We start from the raw sequence: 18772 nt of genomic DNA on the forward strand, positions 1-18772 counted from the left end.
AACTATTGATGCAATATTGTAAAAAATATTAGACATTAAATCAGCAAAGGCTATAACAACTATTAAAATATACTCAACTAGTGGATCCTCTCTCCTACTTGATCTAAGAAAGTTTGCATTAAAACATCTAATGAGATTGGGCAAACTATTAACTTCCTTTGATAAATTTTCTTACACTAGGAATTACTATGATACATGAAAAATATTAATTAATTTATATAAAATCATTTCAAAGAGATCAGTTGGTTGTCTTCACACCGGCAGTTACAAGTGGGTGGTTCCCACAGATGTTCTCCATCCCTCTCTAGCTCTTCATTCAAACTTCTCTTCTCTTCTCTTCTATCCCTGCCACGCCTTTATCCCCCACGAAGCTTTTCCTATATAATACAATCCCCTCCTTCCGGGTTTCTCATCCCATTTCCTTCTCACTAAGCTTCGTTGACCCAGTGCTTTACTCTCAATTTTTTCCCTTGGGTTTCCCCTGCATTAGGAGATGGCTTGTTTGGGGCTTCTTGTTGTGGTGAGTATGTCTGTATTGGCTCAGCTTGCACGTGCTTCAGACTGGACTAATGCCCACGCTACGTTCTATGGAGGTAGCGATGCATCTGGAACGATGGGTGAGTGCACATTGTATCACTTTCTGGGTTGTATTTACAGTCTTTGGGATATATTTAAGTAGTATTAACTTTGGTTTACAATGCAGGTGGGGCATGTGGGTATGGAAATCTTTACAGCCAAGGGTATGGCGCCAGCACTGCAGCTCTGAGCACTGCCCTTTTTAACAATGGCTTGAGCTGTGGAGCATGCTATGAGATCAAATGCAATGACGACCCACAATGGTGCCTTCCCAACTCAATCGTTGTAACCGCCACTAACTTCTGCCCGCCCAACAATGCCCTGCCTAACGACAATGGCGGATGGTGCAATCCTCCCCTGGAGCATTTTGACCTCTCACAGCCCATTTTCCAGGACATTGCCAAATTCAAAGCCGGCATTGTCCCTGTTATGTACAGAAGGTAAGTTCCCTGCTAAAAAACAGCCCTGCTTCCTTTTCCTGTCCGGGTCTCTGATCTGTTTGGGGGCTTACATTTGTGTGTTTCATTGCAGGGTCCCCTGTCAAAGAAAGGGAGGAGTTCGATTCACCATTAATGGCCACTCCTACTTCAACCGGGTTCTCATCACCAATGTTGGAGGAGCAGGGGATGTCAAAGCCGTTTCAATCAAGGGGTCTTCTACTGGTTGGCAGGATATGTCACGGAACTGGGGCCAAAACTGGCAGAGCAACAGTTTTCTGAACGGTCAGAGCCTGTCATTCAAGGTGACCACCAGCGATGGAAGGACTGTTACCTCCTACAATGTGGCTCCAAGTGGCTGGCAATTTGGCCAGACTTTCAGCGGCTCCCAGCTTTAAACTAGTTTATATTCTAGCTAAACCAGTCTGTGTCTAATGGTCAATCGGGTTACAGATATCGATTCTAGAAGAGTTGGCCCGTGAGTACTTTTAGTTTGTTTTACTTTGTGTTTGATAGTTATCAGCTATCTTGTAAAGCGTTTCGGGTGTCGCCGCGGTGGCTGCGGATTACAGTGCTACCCGCTCTCGAAACGACCGGTAATCATATTCTGCTGCAAAAATAGTTGTTGACAGTGTTGAGTGTTGAGTTGCAGATTTGCAGAGGTGGTTTTGTCGCCACCCGCCATCTATTTCGAGTAATGTAAACGTATGCTCTTACAAAGTAATCATAATAATAATATGTTTCTGTTATATAGCTGCAGGAGTTCTATCTTGACCTGTTCCTTATGTTCAGAATTTGCATGAAAGTCTGCGAGCACATATTTCGCGAGTCGATTCAAATATAACGAATCTTGTGCGGTTTCTTTTGTCGACGTAACGATATAATATGTTACTACATTTAGAAGAATCTTATTGTGCAACTTTTGATTTTTTTTTCGACTCGTGACGGCGAGTCCGGCTGATGTCGGATAAAAAAGGGCAAAAGAGATTTTCTAGTGATAGGAACGAGGAATAAAATTTCGATCTGATTTCTTTCTCTGGCATAATTATTATACATGATAGGATATGGATGCTTCGGTGCTTCTAAAATCATTTTAGTAGACATCAAAGATCATTGACATTAATGTAATATTTAATGGGGAACACACACATTTGAAATGAATGCAATGTTAGCATTCCAAATTTGGAGATGATTAGAGATGCTTTATTACACTTCGAATAATATGATAGATGTAAAATGCCCATTAATTTATGTCAAATCATTTCGAAGAGATCAAGTTATTCTAGAAGACAACAAAAATCATTACTATTGATAATAATAATAAATGTCTTTAACGGTGAGCATTTTATTTTATATTTAAATTTTTTAATCTAAACTTACATTACAAGTAAGGTTAATGAATTGAAATTTTATTTTATATTTAAAAAAAATTAACTTGCATTACATGTAAGGTTAATAAAGTGAAATTATCATCATTTTATTTTATTTTATTTTTTATTTTTTAATTTTTAAATCATAAGAATTTTTATTTTTATTTTTTTTTAAATTTTAAATCATAAGAATTTGATCCATTCATCAGTCTACTTATTTGTTGGTGAGAGTTATCTTTGATTTCAAATTAAAGTTACAAACATATTGACTTAGTTTGTGAGTTTTTGTTATCTTGAAGTCAGAAGTTGTTCTAATAAAATTGGTTTGTGAAATGTAAAACATAGTTATATAATTAAAGGTAATTTTAAAAGAGGAAATATAGATCTTGAGACAAGGTCATGATATATTACAGAAAAGGATTTGTTTTTAATACATGTTTGATTTTGTGAGTTTTTGTTATCTTGAATTTTTAATGGCCAAAAAAAAGTTCTAATAAATTTATTTTGTGAGATGTGAAAATTAATTAGTCATGTAATTGAAGTTAATTTCAAAAGAGGAAAATAGAGATATTGACACAAAGCCATGATATGTTAGGGGAAAGGACCCATTTTTGAATACATGTTTAATTAGAACTCCACTAAAAATTTCATATCTAATCAATAGTCGACCCTTGTATATCCTTTAATTTAAAAAAGTATTTAATTATAAGAGTTGTTTAAGTTTATTGACACCCATAGTATATGATTATCAAGGCACGAAAAAACTTTGACCCAAGTGTAAGGTATAATATTTTATCGTATATAGTCAACCTTGGTGTGATGCAATAAAAAGAGAACTTATATATGCAATAAATATAAACCAAATTACAATAAATCACATGCATCATATTCATTTGCTTTGATGTCTAACAAGTTGTATAGTTCATCCATCATGCTTCCTCCATATATATGTATATATTACATATATATTTCACATTTCCTTACTCCCACATATATTTAATCCATATTATTATATACATGTTTCTACACTATTCCACACTTTTATCTCCCTCTATTCTCTCTTTACATAGCCTCTTAATGTCTTTCCATCATATCCCTTCATAATAACTCTCAATTATCTTTTTCCCATGATTTTCCTTTTATTCTATAATATTTTACCCTCTTATAGCTCATTTCAACATATTAGAGGTACTTTAAGACTATTTAAGGGGTATGTAATGGATATATGGGTTTAGAATGACCCAAGTGACATTTATAGTGCCTCACAACCCTATTTCCTGCCAACAAGGCATTTGCATGGGTATTGGTCAAAAGATTTATTAGAGGCATATGTATTAGATCAATTGTGCAAATTTTGTGGTGGTCAAAGCAAATAGTTAATGGGGCAATAGAGAGTATGTATCAAATATCACTTCAAATATGTGCATAGCAAATCCTTTTGTGTTCTTCATAACTACCTAGAAGCCAAAACAATAGCTATATGCTCTTAAGTCACATACGAAGAAAACAAAAAAAAAATCAACAAAATTTGATGTATCATTTAGGAGCTTAGGGTATGTGTGAATTTAAGGTGGATGGTTATTGGTATCCTTCCCCTATTAGTTAATATCATTTAACCTAGAAGATGGACATGAACATGAGGTGAAACTTTTACTAGAACAAAAGTGCACAATATTTACACTAACTTAAAAATCATAGCAAAATAGCAAATGGCCTCCTCAAATCACAAGCATGATGGACCAAATAGAGTATAGACACATCTTTACTTCTAAAAGAAGAAAACACACCAAACAATATCATAAGAGAGTTGGGAACAACTTCTCAATATGTTAATGCTAATTACCTAAATTTTAATATTAATTTTGGTGCACATATATTCATGTTTTATGAATAATTTGTATAGTATTTTAATTAAAAAGACAATGTATTATCTATAAAAAAAAAGTGGATGGCAAAAGGCACATTCTTAAGAGTTTAAGAGTGACCAAGCTCAAACAAAGACAAAAAACATACAAAGGAAAAGCCCAACAATCAATAAATAGAAATAAAATTTGTAAGAAACAAGAGTTGCACCAATAGGAGGGGTCACAATCACCAAGTTTTCCCATACATTAATGAGGATAAAACTATCACCAATAGGCTCTTAACCAACAAAAACACCCTCTTTTTAGTCTTCAACAAGTTGTTGAGAATGAATTGAGGAAATATCTAGCTCTAAGTGAAGGAAATTGTTAGAATCTAACCAACTAGAAGCACAACACCCATGACAAGAGGTGGAAGTTGTTCAAGGGGGTTAAGACTGCATGGACTAAAATATAGCTAAAGCCTTTAATAGCAAAAGCCTTTAATAGCAAGCACATAAAGTGCACGAGCTAAAGGGTATACTTGGTAGACAGATAAAACAACCCAAAAGGCTCATATTATTGATAATTAATGGTGATGCAAGCTAAGCCATTGGTGAATAGCATCTAAATAAATTAAATAGAATGAGGCCTAAAGCCAAGCACCTAAAGCATGGAAAGTATGAAGGGCCATTCAATGTGGTCATAAGCCTTGGTGTAGTCAATTTGATGAATATTGCAAGTTATTGAGAATGTTCGGCCCATTCCATTCCTTCCAAAACAACACTAATGTTTTTTATTACGTGAAAATTTGGTTTTGAAGGGACCCAAAACCCTTTACAAATCAAACAAGGGATAGAACTTGACCTCTCAACAAAGATGAGAGAGCCACAGACAACAGGAAACCCAACCAAAGATAGGGCCAGAAAAAACCAACCCAAACAACCAACTACAAGGGCCCTCAAGATTTACAACTGGCCTTGTGGGAACAAAGAGTCATATCAAAAGAAGGCTCGGATGTCTTTGAATGCTTCCCCTTTACAATAATCCATCCTTCTTCAACTTTAGCTGTCGCAACAGACCAATCCGAAGAGCCCAGCACCGATCTATCCGGATTGGAAGAAAGAGCATTAGTAGAGGGAGCAACAACTGTCATGGACACAGGACCACATCCAATAGATGGGGCAAAATTTTTGTCAACACACAGTGAAGCATTCGACGGGGTAAGAGACAACAAACCATTTTCAGTAGAAGAGACAACACCATCTTGTATCACAACATCTTTAATCAAAGAAACATCCTTTGTGGCATCCGAAGAATCATTCTTCGTCATTAAGGAATGCGAACTAGCCATAGTAGAAACCCCAACATCCAGTGACTCATTAGAAGAGTCCAAAGATTTCTTTACCGTGTAGTGCTGGTAAGATGTCCCTGAACATCATGCGGCCACAAGATTTTTCTTCTTAAGCCCACAATTCCCAGTCGCATGGCCAATTTTATTTAAAGCATCTATGACACCTGAAAGGAATACCTTCATAATCCAAAGTTTGGACCTAGCTGCCAAAAGAGGAATTAATGGCAATCTCTGCTGGTAGTCCCTTAGAAACATCTAGCTCCACCATAATGCGAGCATAAGTGGTATGATAAAGCTCAAAGGATTCATTATCCACCAAAATGAAACTCCCAATAGCATCACCTATTTCCTCAAAGAGAGAATCAACTCACAAATGGAGAGGAAGGTAAGGAAGTTGAACCCAAACTGGAATTTTGTTGAATTTCTCAAAGAGGGGGTTAAAATCAGAGTGCTAGGGTTTGGCCAAAAGCAGCATAATATCTTTCTCATAGAAAAAGATTTCACACATAATTTTCTTCTATCCTTAGCATTCTCAAATTTAGCAACAAAGAAACCTTTAGCCATAGGATATATGTGAACAATACCAGAAATGAGTGGGTCCCAGTGATGAGAGATCCATTTATGTAGCTCCGGGAGGCTGGGCCAAATACCCTTGAATCTACAGATAACACTATGCTTCGTAAAAAGCTTCACATTGTTCTCTATTTCCTGATCGGAATCCTTATTCACATTGACAGAGGCAGCACAGGAGACAGGGATAAACCCTCTTCCGTCCCCTCTGCGAAAATTAGAAAACGGAACCTGTGAAACCCGAGCAACACCGGGGCGAGGGCCCCCAACAGCCATCGACGCCCAAGAGGGATCTGCACGACCGACATCAGGAACGACCAGATCCGAGCTGTTGGGGAGAGCAGCTGCAGGGGAAAAGGTGGGTGAAACAGGCGGGAGCATTTTCAAACAGGTGAAACAAAAAAACAAACAATAATGTTGTCCAAGATGTATTACGGCTTGATAAACCTAGTTTGCTCAGACATGACTAGTTAGGGAAGGAGTGACCTTTGCTTGAAAGCAAGAGCTCTACCAACAATCATGTAAGAAACACTTAACAAGGTGAAATGTCTTGTCATATTTCTCAACTATAGATGTGAATTTAGTATTACCTTTGTTGATTTTGTAAAGAATTCTCATGAAAAGCTTCTAGATAGACCTTGTAGGGGTCTTCACCCATAGTATCCCCTTTTTTTTAATAAAAATCACTCGAGAATCCATCCAACCAAGGCCTTTATCATTGAACATAAAGAAAAACCACCCCATGCAAATCTTCAATAGTAAGAAGGTGATCACAAAGAATGCGCTAAGATGTGGAAACTTGGTAAATTAATAGATTTAGGCATTGTTGTAGAGATATGTTTCAATATGGAATATGCACTTGAGTAGTAAAAAATTCTTACTAATGTTGGACGAACGCATGAAGAATGTTTGGAAGTTCAATAAAAAGTCATTGACCCTCCTTTGTTGTCTTGATGGCTTAAGAAGTATGACAAGCTTGAAGAGACAAAAAAATCTTTAGAGGCCTTATCTCTAATCTTAATCAATGAAGTTGAGCTTTGATTTGTGCATCATGATCAATGTGAGTATTTGAAACCTATTTCTAGAAATGGAGCATAACTACTAAAAGCTAAAATTTTGAGTGAAAAGGTGTCCTTCCAAAGTGGTGATGGCTTGCCAAAGCTCCAAGGTGCTAGCCTCGCAAGAGTGGTGTTGGATATATAGGAAAGATGAAACCCATAAACATGTATGAAGCAAGAGGTGTAATTGATACCATCATTCCACTAGGTTGTCCAACATGCCTCTTACATTTGGCATGGCTCCAAATTCTTAACATATTGAATATGAGCTAACATGGCATTATGGGTGAGCAACGACATATTTAGAAAATAAGGAATTTTCATGGCCATAGGTTTGGCAAGTTGTCACACAATACAAAATCGTATTGGGAAGTGGTTTGAAATGACAATATCTAGTGAATGCTCCACAAGAAAAGAGTGAAAATTGGCAAAAGAAAAGAATGATCTAGAAGATAAAATGCCTTTGTCAAGCCATTTAAGAACTTGCTTGTTCCATATTTGAGGTTACTCCATGTGTACTATGTTGTATAGTCATGGTCATAGCCAAGGGTAGGATCATAAGGTCCTAATTTATTGTGCAAAAAGTGCCATGCTTCTCTTTCACTAGTTATCTATTGATAACACCATATATTTCTTTTAAGCCATCTAAGCGCATTAAAATAATCAAATAGAACTTAAGTCTAGTAGTATGCATTGCATTGTGATCTCTAGAGAATAGATCATTCGACAACCTCATTCAAAGCATAAATATTAGTAACACTAAAATAATGATTAGTCAATGGACCCTTGGTTTGCTAGTGAAGTTGAATGGTTCTTAATTAGCCCACCAAGGATCAAGTCTTGTTGAGTGCAAGGCTTCGACATCAAAAGAGATGAGGCAAGGATCCTACCTTGAGAAAATTTGATTGCACAAATACTGGTTAGTCCTTGACTCTTAGTCAAAGAAGTTTCAACCTAAGGTTCATGCTCTCAAATTGCGTAGCTAAAATGACTGTGGATGAAGATCCCTCCCATAAACAAAAGAAGAAGAAGAAGAATGATTATTATTGTTAGGAAGAGATCATAACACTTGAAAATGGAAATGGAAATGGACTTTTATAGTCCAAAATATTGGGCATTTTGTTTATGGGTCTACGGATGGCTTATAGTAATATGGGACTAATAGATATTCCCCAATGCTTGACTCTTAGCCAAAGAGGTTTTGACCTAAGGCTCATGTTCTTATATCGCGTAGCTAAACCGTATAATCAACTACTCAATCCTCTCACCTACTTGATCTAAGGAAGCTCACATTAAAACATCTAATGAGAGCTTCCCAAAACCTATTAGAAGCTATAAAAAACTATTAACTTCCTTTGATAAATTTTCATACACTATGAATTACTATGATAGATGAAAAATACTAATTAATTTATATAAAATCATTTCAAAGAGATTAGTTAGTTGTCTTCACACCAACAATTAGAAGTAGGTGGTTACCACACATGTTCCCCACCCCACTCTAGCCCTTCATTCAAACTTCTCTTCTCTTCTCCTCTATACCAGCCACGTCGTTATCCCTCCACAAAACTTTTCTTATCTAATACAATCCCCTCCTTCCGGGTTTCTCATCCCATTTCCTTCTCACTAAGCATCGTCAACCTAGTGCTTTACTTTGAATTTCTTGCGTTGGGTTTCCCCTGCATTAGGAGATGGCTTGTTTAGGGCTTCTTGTTGTGGTGAGTATGTCTATGTTGGCTTAGCTTGTTCATGCTTCAGACTGGACTAATGCCCACACTACCTTCTATGGAGGTAGCGATGCATCTAGAACAATGGGTGAGTGCACATTGTATCACTTTCTGGGTTGTATTTACAGTCTTTGGGATGTTTTTAGGCAATATTAACTTTGGTTTGCAATGCAAGTGGGGCTTGTGGGTATGGAAATCTTTACAGCCAAGGGTATGGCACCAGCGCTGCAACTCTGAGCACTACCCTTTTCAACATTGGCTTGAGCTGTGGAGCATGCTATGAGATCAAATGCAATGACTGTTGGGATGTGAAGTCTGACTCTTCATTTCACCTTCCCATTTGTGTCTCTTCGTCTTCTCTTGAAGGCTATTGTATATAAATGAGGGAAAACCCCTATGTATGTATGCTGCAATAATAATAAAGATCTCTGCTATGCTTTCTAGTGGATGTAGCCAAATTGGTGAACCACGTTAAATATTGTGTGTGTATTATTTGTGTGTTCCTAATTTGTCTAATTAGATTTAACAATTGATATCAGAGCGGTCGCGAATCCAGAAAGAGTAGGTTTTTTTAAAGGGCAGAGGATTCAGAGAAGTGCAGACAGTAGTCATGCCCCACGCAGTGCTTCCATGTGTTGTTGGTGGTTGCAGCTCGACATCTATGCAGTTCTAAGGAAAGAACACAGGTGTAGTTTCAGACCTGGGCGTTACATATGGGCTTGATTCACGTATATGTTGCAAGGTGAAGGCGAAAAAGAAAGAGAGTTTAACCCTCGTGTTAGTTATGGATGTGATTGATTAAGACTTTTGATGTATTTGGACAAGACATATTGTAGAGTAGTTTCGAGGAGGTGAGGCGTCGAGCAGAGGTCCTAGGAGGAGATTCCCTGATGCTTCTCCTAAGGAAATAGTTGATGGCGGACTATATTGTTGGTTGTGTTGCTGGTAACACCTCCCCTTCTACAAGCAACATCAAAGGGATCCTCAGGTTTCACAGAAAAGCATGTGAAACAGAATTGCTGAGCCATCTGGAGCGGTTCTTCATTTCTTCTCAACTAGCAAAAGCCTGAGAAAATTTTCATATTGCGAGAAAAATTGGGTAATTTTTGTTTCTTAAGATTAGTAGAGCTTTCTCAATAGCGGTAACAATAGCAACTCGGACACTGGTGATAGTGCAATTGCTAGAAAATGAGGCGGCAGATGCCGTTCATTTATCAGATGTAATGAAGGCCTGTATAAGGCCTGATATCGTCCACTTTGTGCACGTGAATATAGCGAAGAACAAATGACAACCTTATGCCGTGAGCACGAAAGCTAGCCATCAGACATCTACACAGTCTTAGGGAATTGGAAGAGCTATGTCTAGGGAAGATGGCTGCAATAATGGCAATTGTGTTGGCCAAGGGAGATGGGAAGCCTCCAGATTGGCAAGATTTCGTTGGAATCATTGGGTTGCTAATAATTAACTCCACCATCAGTTTTATTGAAGAAAACAATACTGGTAACGCAACAGCGACTCTGATGGCAAGTGTTTCACCCAAAAAAAACTAAGGTTCTTCATGATGGCAGATAGCAACAAGAAGATGCCTCAATTCTTGTTCCAAGTGACATAATTAGTATTAAATTGGGAGATATTGGTCCTATTGATGCTCGTCTCCTGGAGGGTGATCCTTTAAAGATTGACCTTTCTTCCCCGACTGGTGAATCTCTTCTTGTCACAAAGAATCCAGGAGATATAGTGTTTTCAGGGTCTAAATGTTAAATCAAGGGGAGGTCATGGTGCTTCTACTGTGCAGGTTCAAGACATAGCGACCACTGTGTCTAGGGAAGATAGCGATGGAGATATTATGCCATGACAACCTTACATGTTATTCAAGTGACGCCAGAGCCCACAATAGTACGTATTTTGTAGTGGTTGGAGGAGTTTCACGAGTTAAAGCCCTTGTAGGGGCTGCCATTGGTGGCGAAGACATTTGGCACGATGTTATTCGACATCTTGTATTGGCTGAATAAACAGATTGTAATAAAACATATAGAGAAGAAATTAAGAGAGGGTTGTAGTCAGGGCAGAGGATTTAGGAGCTGTGGTTCAAATCATTGTGGTGGCCTAGTCATCAAAACCTATGGGTTTTGGAGAGATGTAACAATTGTAGCTGTAAGTTATAATCATTGAGTGAGAGTTTGTGGTAGTAAGGGGTTTTGCTGTCAGGAGTTGGTTGTCTTCACGTGATTGGAGATGTTGGTGTTTTTTTATTATGCCATGGCAGGCTCTTGATTCTAGATTAGAGCGTTGGCATGATACAAGTTCTCTTGACAAGTTATGCTTATTGGAGTATGTGGTCTTCATTTGTGAAGATGTAAGATCAAGTTGTCATGTTGTGTTCCCAAGTAATGTAGACGTTCAATGGGAGCTTTGACATTGGTCTTTTTAGTGCTCTTAGTATCAAGCACATTGGCGGATTGACCATGGATGTGCTTTTGAAAGCTAAGAGGCTTGGGTGAGGCTAGAGTTCTCTTGGGATTAGAGAACATTTGTTGAGACGGTATCGCTTTAGAGGTTTCACCAAGAAGACCGAGGAGCCTACACCTGGTGATGGACATGAGTTCATCTTAGACCTAGAGGAGATTGTTCTTGGATAGAGTCATTGTGACTTGGTGTATCCTAGAGGAACATTCTTAGTCCCCAATCTTGGTCTACTCGATAGATTTATCTCCTTGTAGGAGATGGTTCCTAGTTTTGGAATGATATTGAGTTTGATCTTCCTTGATAACAAGAGCTTGCATACATGTTGGTTGGGTGTTCTTAATGCTTTCATTTGGGGAGGTAAAGGAGATCATACTTGACACAATTGAGCACTTGGTGGTGTTGGTAGAAGGATGAGATATGGTTTGCATAAATGTTTCTTCCTAGAGTTTTTTGAAGTCATCTATTGTTGTTGTACTTTATTGTTTTTTAACAGCAATATGTGGTCTTTTCATGAGGACTTGGAGGATGTAAAGTGATATTTTGTAGCAAGTTGGTTGCAGGTTGCAGATCATTGTGATTTGATTATTGCCACACCTTTTATGTTAGTGCTTCTTGGTAGATTTGAGGTATTGGTTAACATTGCTCATGCAACATGTGGACTGCTATATAAGTGTCTTCTAGTTTTTTTTTACACATCAATGGTTTTTGGTGTGTTTTGTTGGAAGATGGGATTACACAGAATTGTTGTATGGGTTAGATATGTTGGCATGATTTTATTTGATTTTATGTGGTTAGTTGGATGTGATTAGCAATTAGCTGTGGTTGCTTTTCCAGCTATGGTGATTGATTCTCAGCCTGTTTATTACCATGGGATTTGGTGATTTCACTTGGATATTGATCGAGAATGGAAGCAGGGGATATACTTCAAGTGGGAGGTTGTTCAGATGTGAAGTCGGAGCGTGAGTCAAACTTCAAGTGGGAGATTGTTGGGATGTGAAGTCTGACTGTTCGTTTCACCTTCCCACACCTTCCCATCTATGTCTCTTCGTCTTCTCTTGAAGGCTATTGTATATAAATGAGGGCATACCCCTGTATATGTATGCTGTAATAATAATAAAGATCTTTGCTCTGCTTTCTGGTGGATGTAGCCAAATTGGTGAACCAGGTTAAATATTGTGTGTGTATTATTTGTGTATTCCCAATTTGTCTAATTAGATTTAACAATGACGACCCACAATGGTGCCTTCCCAACTCAATCGTTGTAACCGCCACTAACTTCTGCCCGCCCAACAATGCCCTGCCTAACGACAATGGCGGATGGTGCAATCCTCCCCTGGAGCATTTTGACCTCTCACAGCCCATTTTCCAGAACATTGCCAAATTCAAAGCCGGCATTGTACCTGTTATGTACAGAAGGTAAGTTCCCTGGTAAAAAATTGTCCCGCTTCCTTTTCCTTTCCGGGACTCTTATCTGTTTAGGGGCTTACATTTCTGTATTTCATTTCAGGGTCCCCTGCCAAAGGAAGGGGGGAATTCGATTCACCATTAATGGCCACTCCTACTTCAACCTGGTTCTCATCACCAATGTTGGAGGAGCAGGGGATGTCCAAGCTGTTTCAATCAAGGGGTTTGCTACTGGTTGGCAGGATATGTCACGGAACTGGGGCCAAAACTGGCAGAGCAACAGTTATCTGAACGGTCAGAGCCTGTCATTCAAGGTAACCACCAGCGATGGAAGGACTGTTATCTCCTATAATGTGGCTCCAAGTGGCTGGCAATTTGGCCAGACTTTCAGCGGCTCCCAGCTTTAAACTAGTTTATATTCTAGCTAAACCAGTTTGTGTCTAATGGTCAATCGGGTTACAGATATCCATTTTAGAAGAGTTTGGCCCGTGAGTACTTTCAGTTTGTTTTACTTTGCGTTTGATAGTAATCAGCTATCTTGTAATGCGTTTCGGGTGTCGCCGCGGTGGCTGCGGATTACAGTGCTACCCGCTTCTGAAACGATTGCTAATCAATTTCTGCTGCAAAAATAGTCGTTCACAGTGTTGAGTGTTGAGTTGCAGAGTTGCAGAGGTGGTTTTGTCGCCACCCGCCATCTATTTCGAGTAATGTAAACGTATGCTCTTACAGAGTAATCATAATAATAATATGTTTCTGTTATATAGTTGCAGGAGTTCTATCTTTGACCTGTTCCTTATGTTCAGAATTTTCATGAAAGTCTGCGAGCACATATTTCGTGAGTCGATTCAAATATAACGTATCTTTTGCAGTTTCTTTTGTCGACGTAATGATATAATATGTTACTACATTTTAGAAGAATCTTATTGTGCAACTTTTGAATTTTTATTTATTTAACTCCTGACGGCGAGTCCGGCCGATGTCGGATAGAAAGGGCAAAAGGGATTTTCTAGTGATAGAAACGAGGAATAAAATTTCGATTTGATTTCCTTCTTCGGCATAATTATACATGATAGAAAAAGGAGGCTTCGGTGCTTATAAAATCATTTTAGTAGACATCAATGTAATATTTAATGGGGAACACAAACATTTGAAATGAATACAATGTTAGCATTCCAAATTTGGAGATGATTAGAGATGCCTTTTTACACACGGAAAAATATGATAGATGTAAAATAGTAATTAGTTTGTGTCAAATCATTTCGAAGAGATCAAGTTATTTCAGAAGACACTAAAAATCATTACTATTGTCAATAATAAATGTCTTTTTTGATCAATGATAATAATAAATGTCTTATTTTATATTTTTAAAAAATCATCTAAACTTATATTACAAGTAAGGTTAATGAAGTACGATTTTATATTATATTTAAAAAATCTATCATTTAACTTACATTACAAGTGAAATCATCTATCATTCTTTTTTCTTTTCTTTTCCTTTTCTTTTCTTTTTTTTTAAAGGTGGTGATGATAAGATTTTGATCCTTCCAACATTTTTTTTAAATGAGTTTTGATATTTGTTTTCAAATTAAAGTTTGGAACATATTGATTTATTTTGTAAGCTTTTCTTATTTTGAAATTTTAATGGTCAAAAATAGTTCTAATAAATTTATTTTGTGAAATGTGAAAATTAATTAGTCATGTAATTGAAGGTATTTTCAAAAGAGGAAAATATAGATCTTGACACAAGATCAGGGTATGTTACAGGAAAGGGTCTGTTTTTGAATACATGTTTAATTAGAATTCTACTAGATTTTTTCATATTGTACCAATAATTGCTCATTTGTAAACCTTTTAATTTTAAAAAAAAATTAATTGGAGTTGTGCAACTTTATTAAAAGACTGTGTATTGGTCAAAATATTTATTAGAGGACTATGTGTTGGGTCACTTGTGCAACCTTTGTGGTGGTCAAAGGGAATGGTTAATGGGAATATAGAGAATATGTATCACATGACACTTCAAGTGACTACTTTTTGACCTTTATGTGTACCTTTTGCATTCTTCGTAACTACCAGAAGCCATATTATGCTCTTAGGTCATATACAAAGAAAACATGAAAAAATTTGATGTGTTATTTAGAAGCTTACGGTGGATGGCTATTGGCATCCTTCCCCTATAGCTAGTATCATTTAACCTAGAAGATAGACATGAACATGATGTGAAACTTTTACTAGAACAAAAGTGCACAAGATTTACACCAACTTAAAAATTATAGCAAAATAGCAAATGGCCTCCTCAAATCATAAGCATGATGAACCAAATATAGTATAGACACATCGTTACTTCTAAAGAGGAGAAAACACAACACACATTATCATAAGAGAGTGGGGAATGTAACTTCTCAACATGTTAATGCTAATTACCTAAATTTTAATATTAATTTTGATGCACATATATACATTTGTTTATGAATAAGTTGTATAACATTTTTTTTATTAAAAAAGATAATATATTATTTATAAAAACAAATGGATGGTAAAGAGAACATTCTTAAGAGTCTAAGAGTGACCAATCCGAAACAATGACAAAAAACATACAAAGGTTTGTCCAACAATCAATAAATAGAAATAAAATCAATAAGCAACAAGAGTTGCACCAATAGGAGGGGTCACAGTCATCAAGTTTTCCCATATATTAATGAGGATAGAACTATCATCAATAAGCCCTGAACCAGCATGAACACCCTCTTTTTAGTCTTCAACAAGTTGTTGAGCATGAATTGTGGAAATGTCCAACTCTAAGCGAAGGAACTTGTTAGAATCTAACCAAGTAGGAGCACCACACCCATGATAAGAGGTGGAAGTTGGTCAAGGGGGTTGAGACCATGTGGACAAAGGCTTTAATAGCAAGCACATAAGGTGCATGAACCAAAGTGTATACTTGGTGGATAGATAAAAAAACCCAAAAGGCTCGGGTTATTGATAATTGATGGTGATGCAAGTTAAGCCATCAGTGAATGACATCTAAATAGATTATGTAAAACGAGGCCTAAAGCCAAGCACCTAAAGCATGGCAAGAATGAAGGGTCATTCAATGTGATCATAAGCCTTGGTGTAGTAAATTTTGATGAACATTGCAAGTTACTAAGAATGTTTGACCCATTCCATCCCTTCCCAAATAACAATAATGTTGTCCAAGATGTATTATGACTTTATAAACCTATTTTGTCATACAAGACTAGTTAGGGAATGAGCGACCTGAGATTGAAAGCAAGAGCTCTGGCAATAATCTTTTAAGAGACATTTAATAAGGTGAATTGTCTCTAGTTACATATTTTCAACTTTAGATATGAATTTAATATTACCTTTGTTGATCATGTAAATAATTCTCATGAAAAGCTTCTAGAAAGACCTTGTGTAGGTCTTCGCCCATAACATCCCATAAGAGGTATAATTGATAGCATCATTCCACTAGGTTATACAACACGCCTCTTACATGTGGTGTGGCTTCAATTTCTTAACATATTGAATATGAGCTAACATGGTATTATGGGTGAGTAACAACATGTTTAGAAAAAAAAAGAAACATAGTGAATGCTCCACAAGCAAAGAGTAAAAATTGGCAAAAGAAAAGAATGATTTAGAAGATAGAATGCCTTTGTCAAGCTATTTAAGAACTTGTTAGATCCATCTTTGAGGTTACTCCATGTGTACTATGTTAAATGATCATGGGGTGAACTCACAAAGCTGGTTCCCACTTTTGCCAACGAAGGAAATTGGCAAAAGTGAAAAATTTTGTTTACGAGGGGTTCGAGCGAAGTGGGGGTGTTCGAACGAAATACCCTTTGGGGTTCGAGCGAAGACCCCACTTCGCTCGAACCCCATCTTTCGAGCGAAGCACCTTTAATGCCCTTTTATGTCATTTTTCAATTATAGCGCGGGGGTTCGATCGAACCCCCCTTCATTCGAACCCCCCTAAAAATAGGGGGTTCGCTCGAACCCCCCTTCGTTCGAACCCCTTTTTTAACACTTCTCTCAAAAATTTCTACATTTTTTTGCAGATTTTTGGCCTTGAAACCTCTAGTTGAAGGCTCAAATGGAATGATCTTGACAACCCAAAATGTAGTATTATATTCCTCGAAGCAAGCTTTCCAATGAATATAATTTTATTACATATTGAGTTTATTATGAACTTGTTTTTTTAATTATACCAAATATAGGTTTTTCACCGAACATGAACTTCTCTGTTCAACGCATTGGAAAAAATAGGAAACTAATTTTAAAAAAATCTGAAAAATATCTAAGCCCTGGGTATTGATGTCTTCTTTCTAACAAAAAAAATAAAATTGAATTTCGATATATATAGAATAAGTTATGTGTTCAAACGTAAACCTATGTCTGAATTATGACTAGTCGGACTTCAAAACTTAATAAAATGAAAAATATTGAACATATCACTATCAAACCAACTGCAAGCCCTGGATATTGATGTTACAAACCAAAATTCGAAAAAATTGAGTTTTTATCATTTATAGAAAAAAAGTTATGAGTTTCGGGAGACGCATCACTCTTAAAAAATGTAGTTTGTTGTAAAAAACTACTTTTCGAGGGAGATGGAAATATTTTAAAAAAATCCTTCAAAAAAATTTGAAAAAAATATATACAGAATCTACAGATGAAATTCTACAAATCACTAATTTACATCATCTTCAAATTCTTAATAGTTTAAAAGTTATAGTTGTCGGAAGTTGAAGATTATTTTAAAATTGTTCATCTCAATGTCAAAAGTGGCAAAAAAGTGGGAACCATTATTGTGAGTTCACCCCATGGCCATAGCCAAGATTAGGATCATAAAGTCATAATTTATTGTGTAAAAAGTGCCATGCTTCTCTTTTCTCAATTATTTATTGCATACATAACACCCCGCATTTATCATAAGCCATCTAAGTCACATTAAAACCATCGAATAGAAATTAAGTGGTAGTAGGCATTGCATTGTGATCTCTAGAGAGAAGATCTTTCAACAACCTCATTCAAAGCATAAACATTAGTACAAGAATAATTAGTCAATGAGCCTTTGGTTTGCTGGTGAAGTTGAATGGCTCTTAGTGATCCAATATGTTAAGAATTTGGAGCCATGCCACATGTAAGAGGCATGTTGTATAACCTAGTGGAATGATGCTATCAATTGCACCTCTTGCTTCCTCCATGTTTATGGGTTTCATCTTGCCTATGTAGGACACCACTCTTGCGAAGCCACCACCTTGGAGCTTTGGCAAGCCATCACCACTTTGGAAGGACACCTTTTCACTCAAAATCTTAGCTTTTTGTAGTTGTGCTTCATTATTAGAAATAGGTTTCAAGTGCTCACACTAATCATGATGCACAAATTAAAGGTCAACTTTATTGACTAAGATTGGAGATAAAGCCTCTAAAGATTTTTTTGACTTCAAGTCATTCTGAGTTCAGAGCTCTAACATCATAAGGGATGAGGCTAGGATCTTGCCCCAGGTGAATTTGATGGAATGGATACCCCTCAGTCCTTGTCAGATCAGATAACTAAAACGACTTCCGAAAAAAAAAAATGATTACTAATGTTAAAAAAAGTTCTTACCACTTGATTGGTGGCATCACTTACGAACACTTCCCACTTTGAGACGCCACATAAGAAAGAGAAAAGTGACAACACCACGACCGTTTTATTGCCATCGAATGCATTCCTCGGGCCAAATGTTTCCTCGAAGTTATTTTCAATGCAGTCGCAGAGTGCTATGCAGCAGCTTTGGTTTTGCCGGACAATTTCTTCACTAGGTCAATCCGGTCCATGCTTAAGCTCCAAGATTTTCTGCACTCTAAAAGCTCGGGAAAGAATCCTCGTCTTGAAATCCTCCCTTTAGTTTTTAAGATATCAACTAAAGATATGAAAGACCCAGAGAACGAACAACATTGGTTAAGAACATGGCGAAAGTGG

General features: G+C 37.0%; 1 protein-coding gene and 1 pseudogene across 1 annotated transcript; both read left to right on the top strand.

The window, feature by feature from the left end:
* The first annotated feature begins 310 nt into the window (after positions 1–310).
* LOC131061710 (expansin-A10) lies at positions 311–1766 on the top strand. The gene is made up of 3 exons (XM_057995521.2): positions 311–617; positions 704–1016; positions 1108–1766. Exons 1-3 carry the CDS (start codon positions 494–496, stop codon positions 1409–1411), a joined length of 741 nt encoding a protein of 246 aa, XP_057851504.1. The 5' UTR covers positions 311–493; the 3' UTR covers positions 1412–1766.
* Positions 1767–8834: 7068 nt separating this feature from the next.
* LOC131061709 (expansin-A10-like) lies at positions 8835–13552 on the top strand (annotated as a pseudogene).
* Positions 13553–18772: the final 5220 nt, after the last annotated feature.

This window comes from Cryptomeria japonica, chromosome 10, assembly GCF_030272615.1.
Source record: "Cryptomeria japonica chromosome 10, Sugi_1.0, whole genome shotgun sequence".
NCBI lineage: Eukaryota > Viridiplantae > Streptophyta > Pinopsida > Cupressales > Cupressaceae > Cryptomeria > Cryptomeria japonica.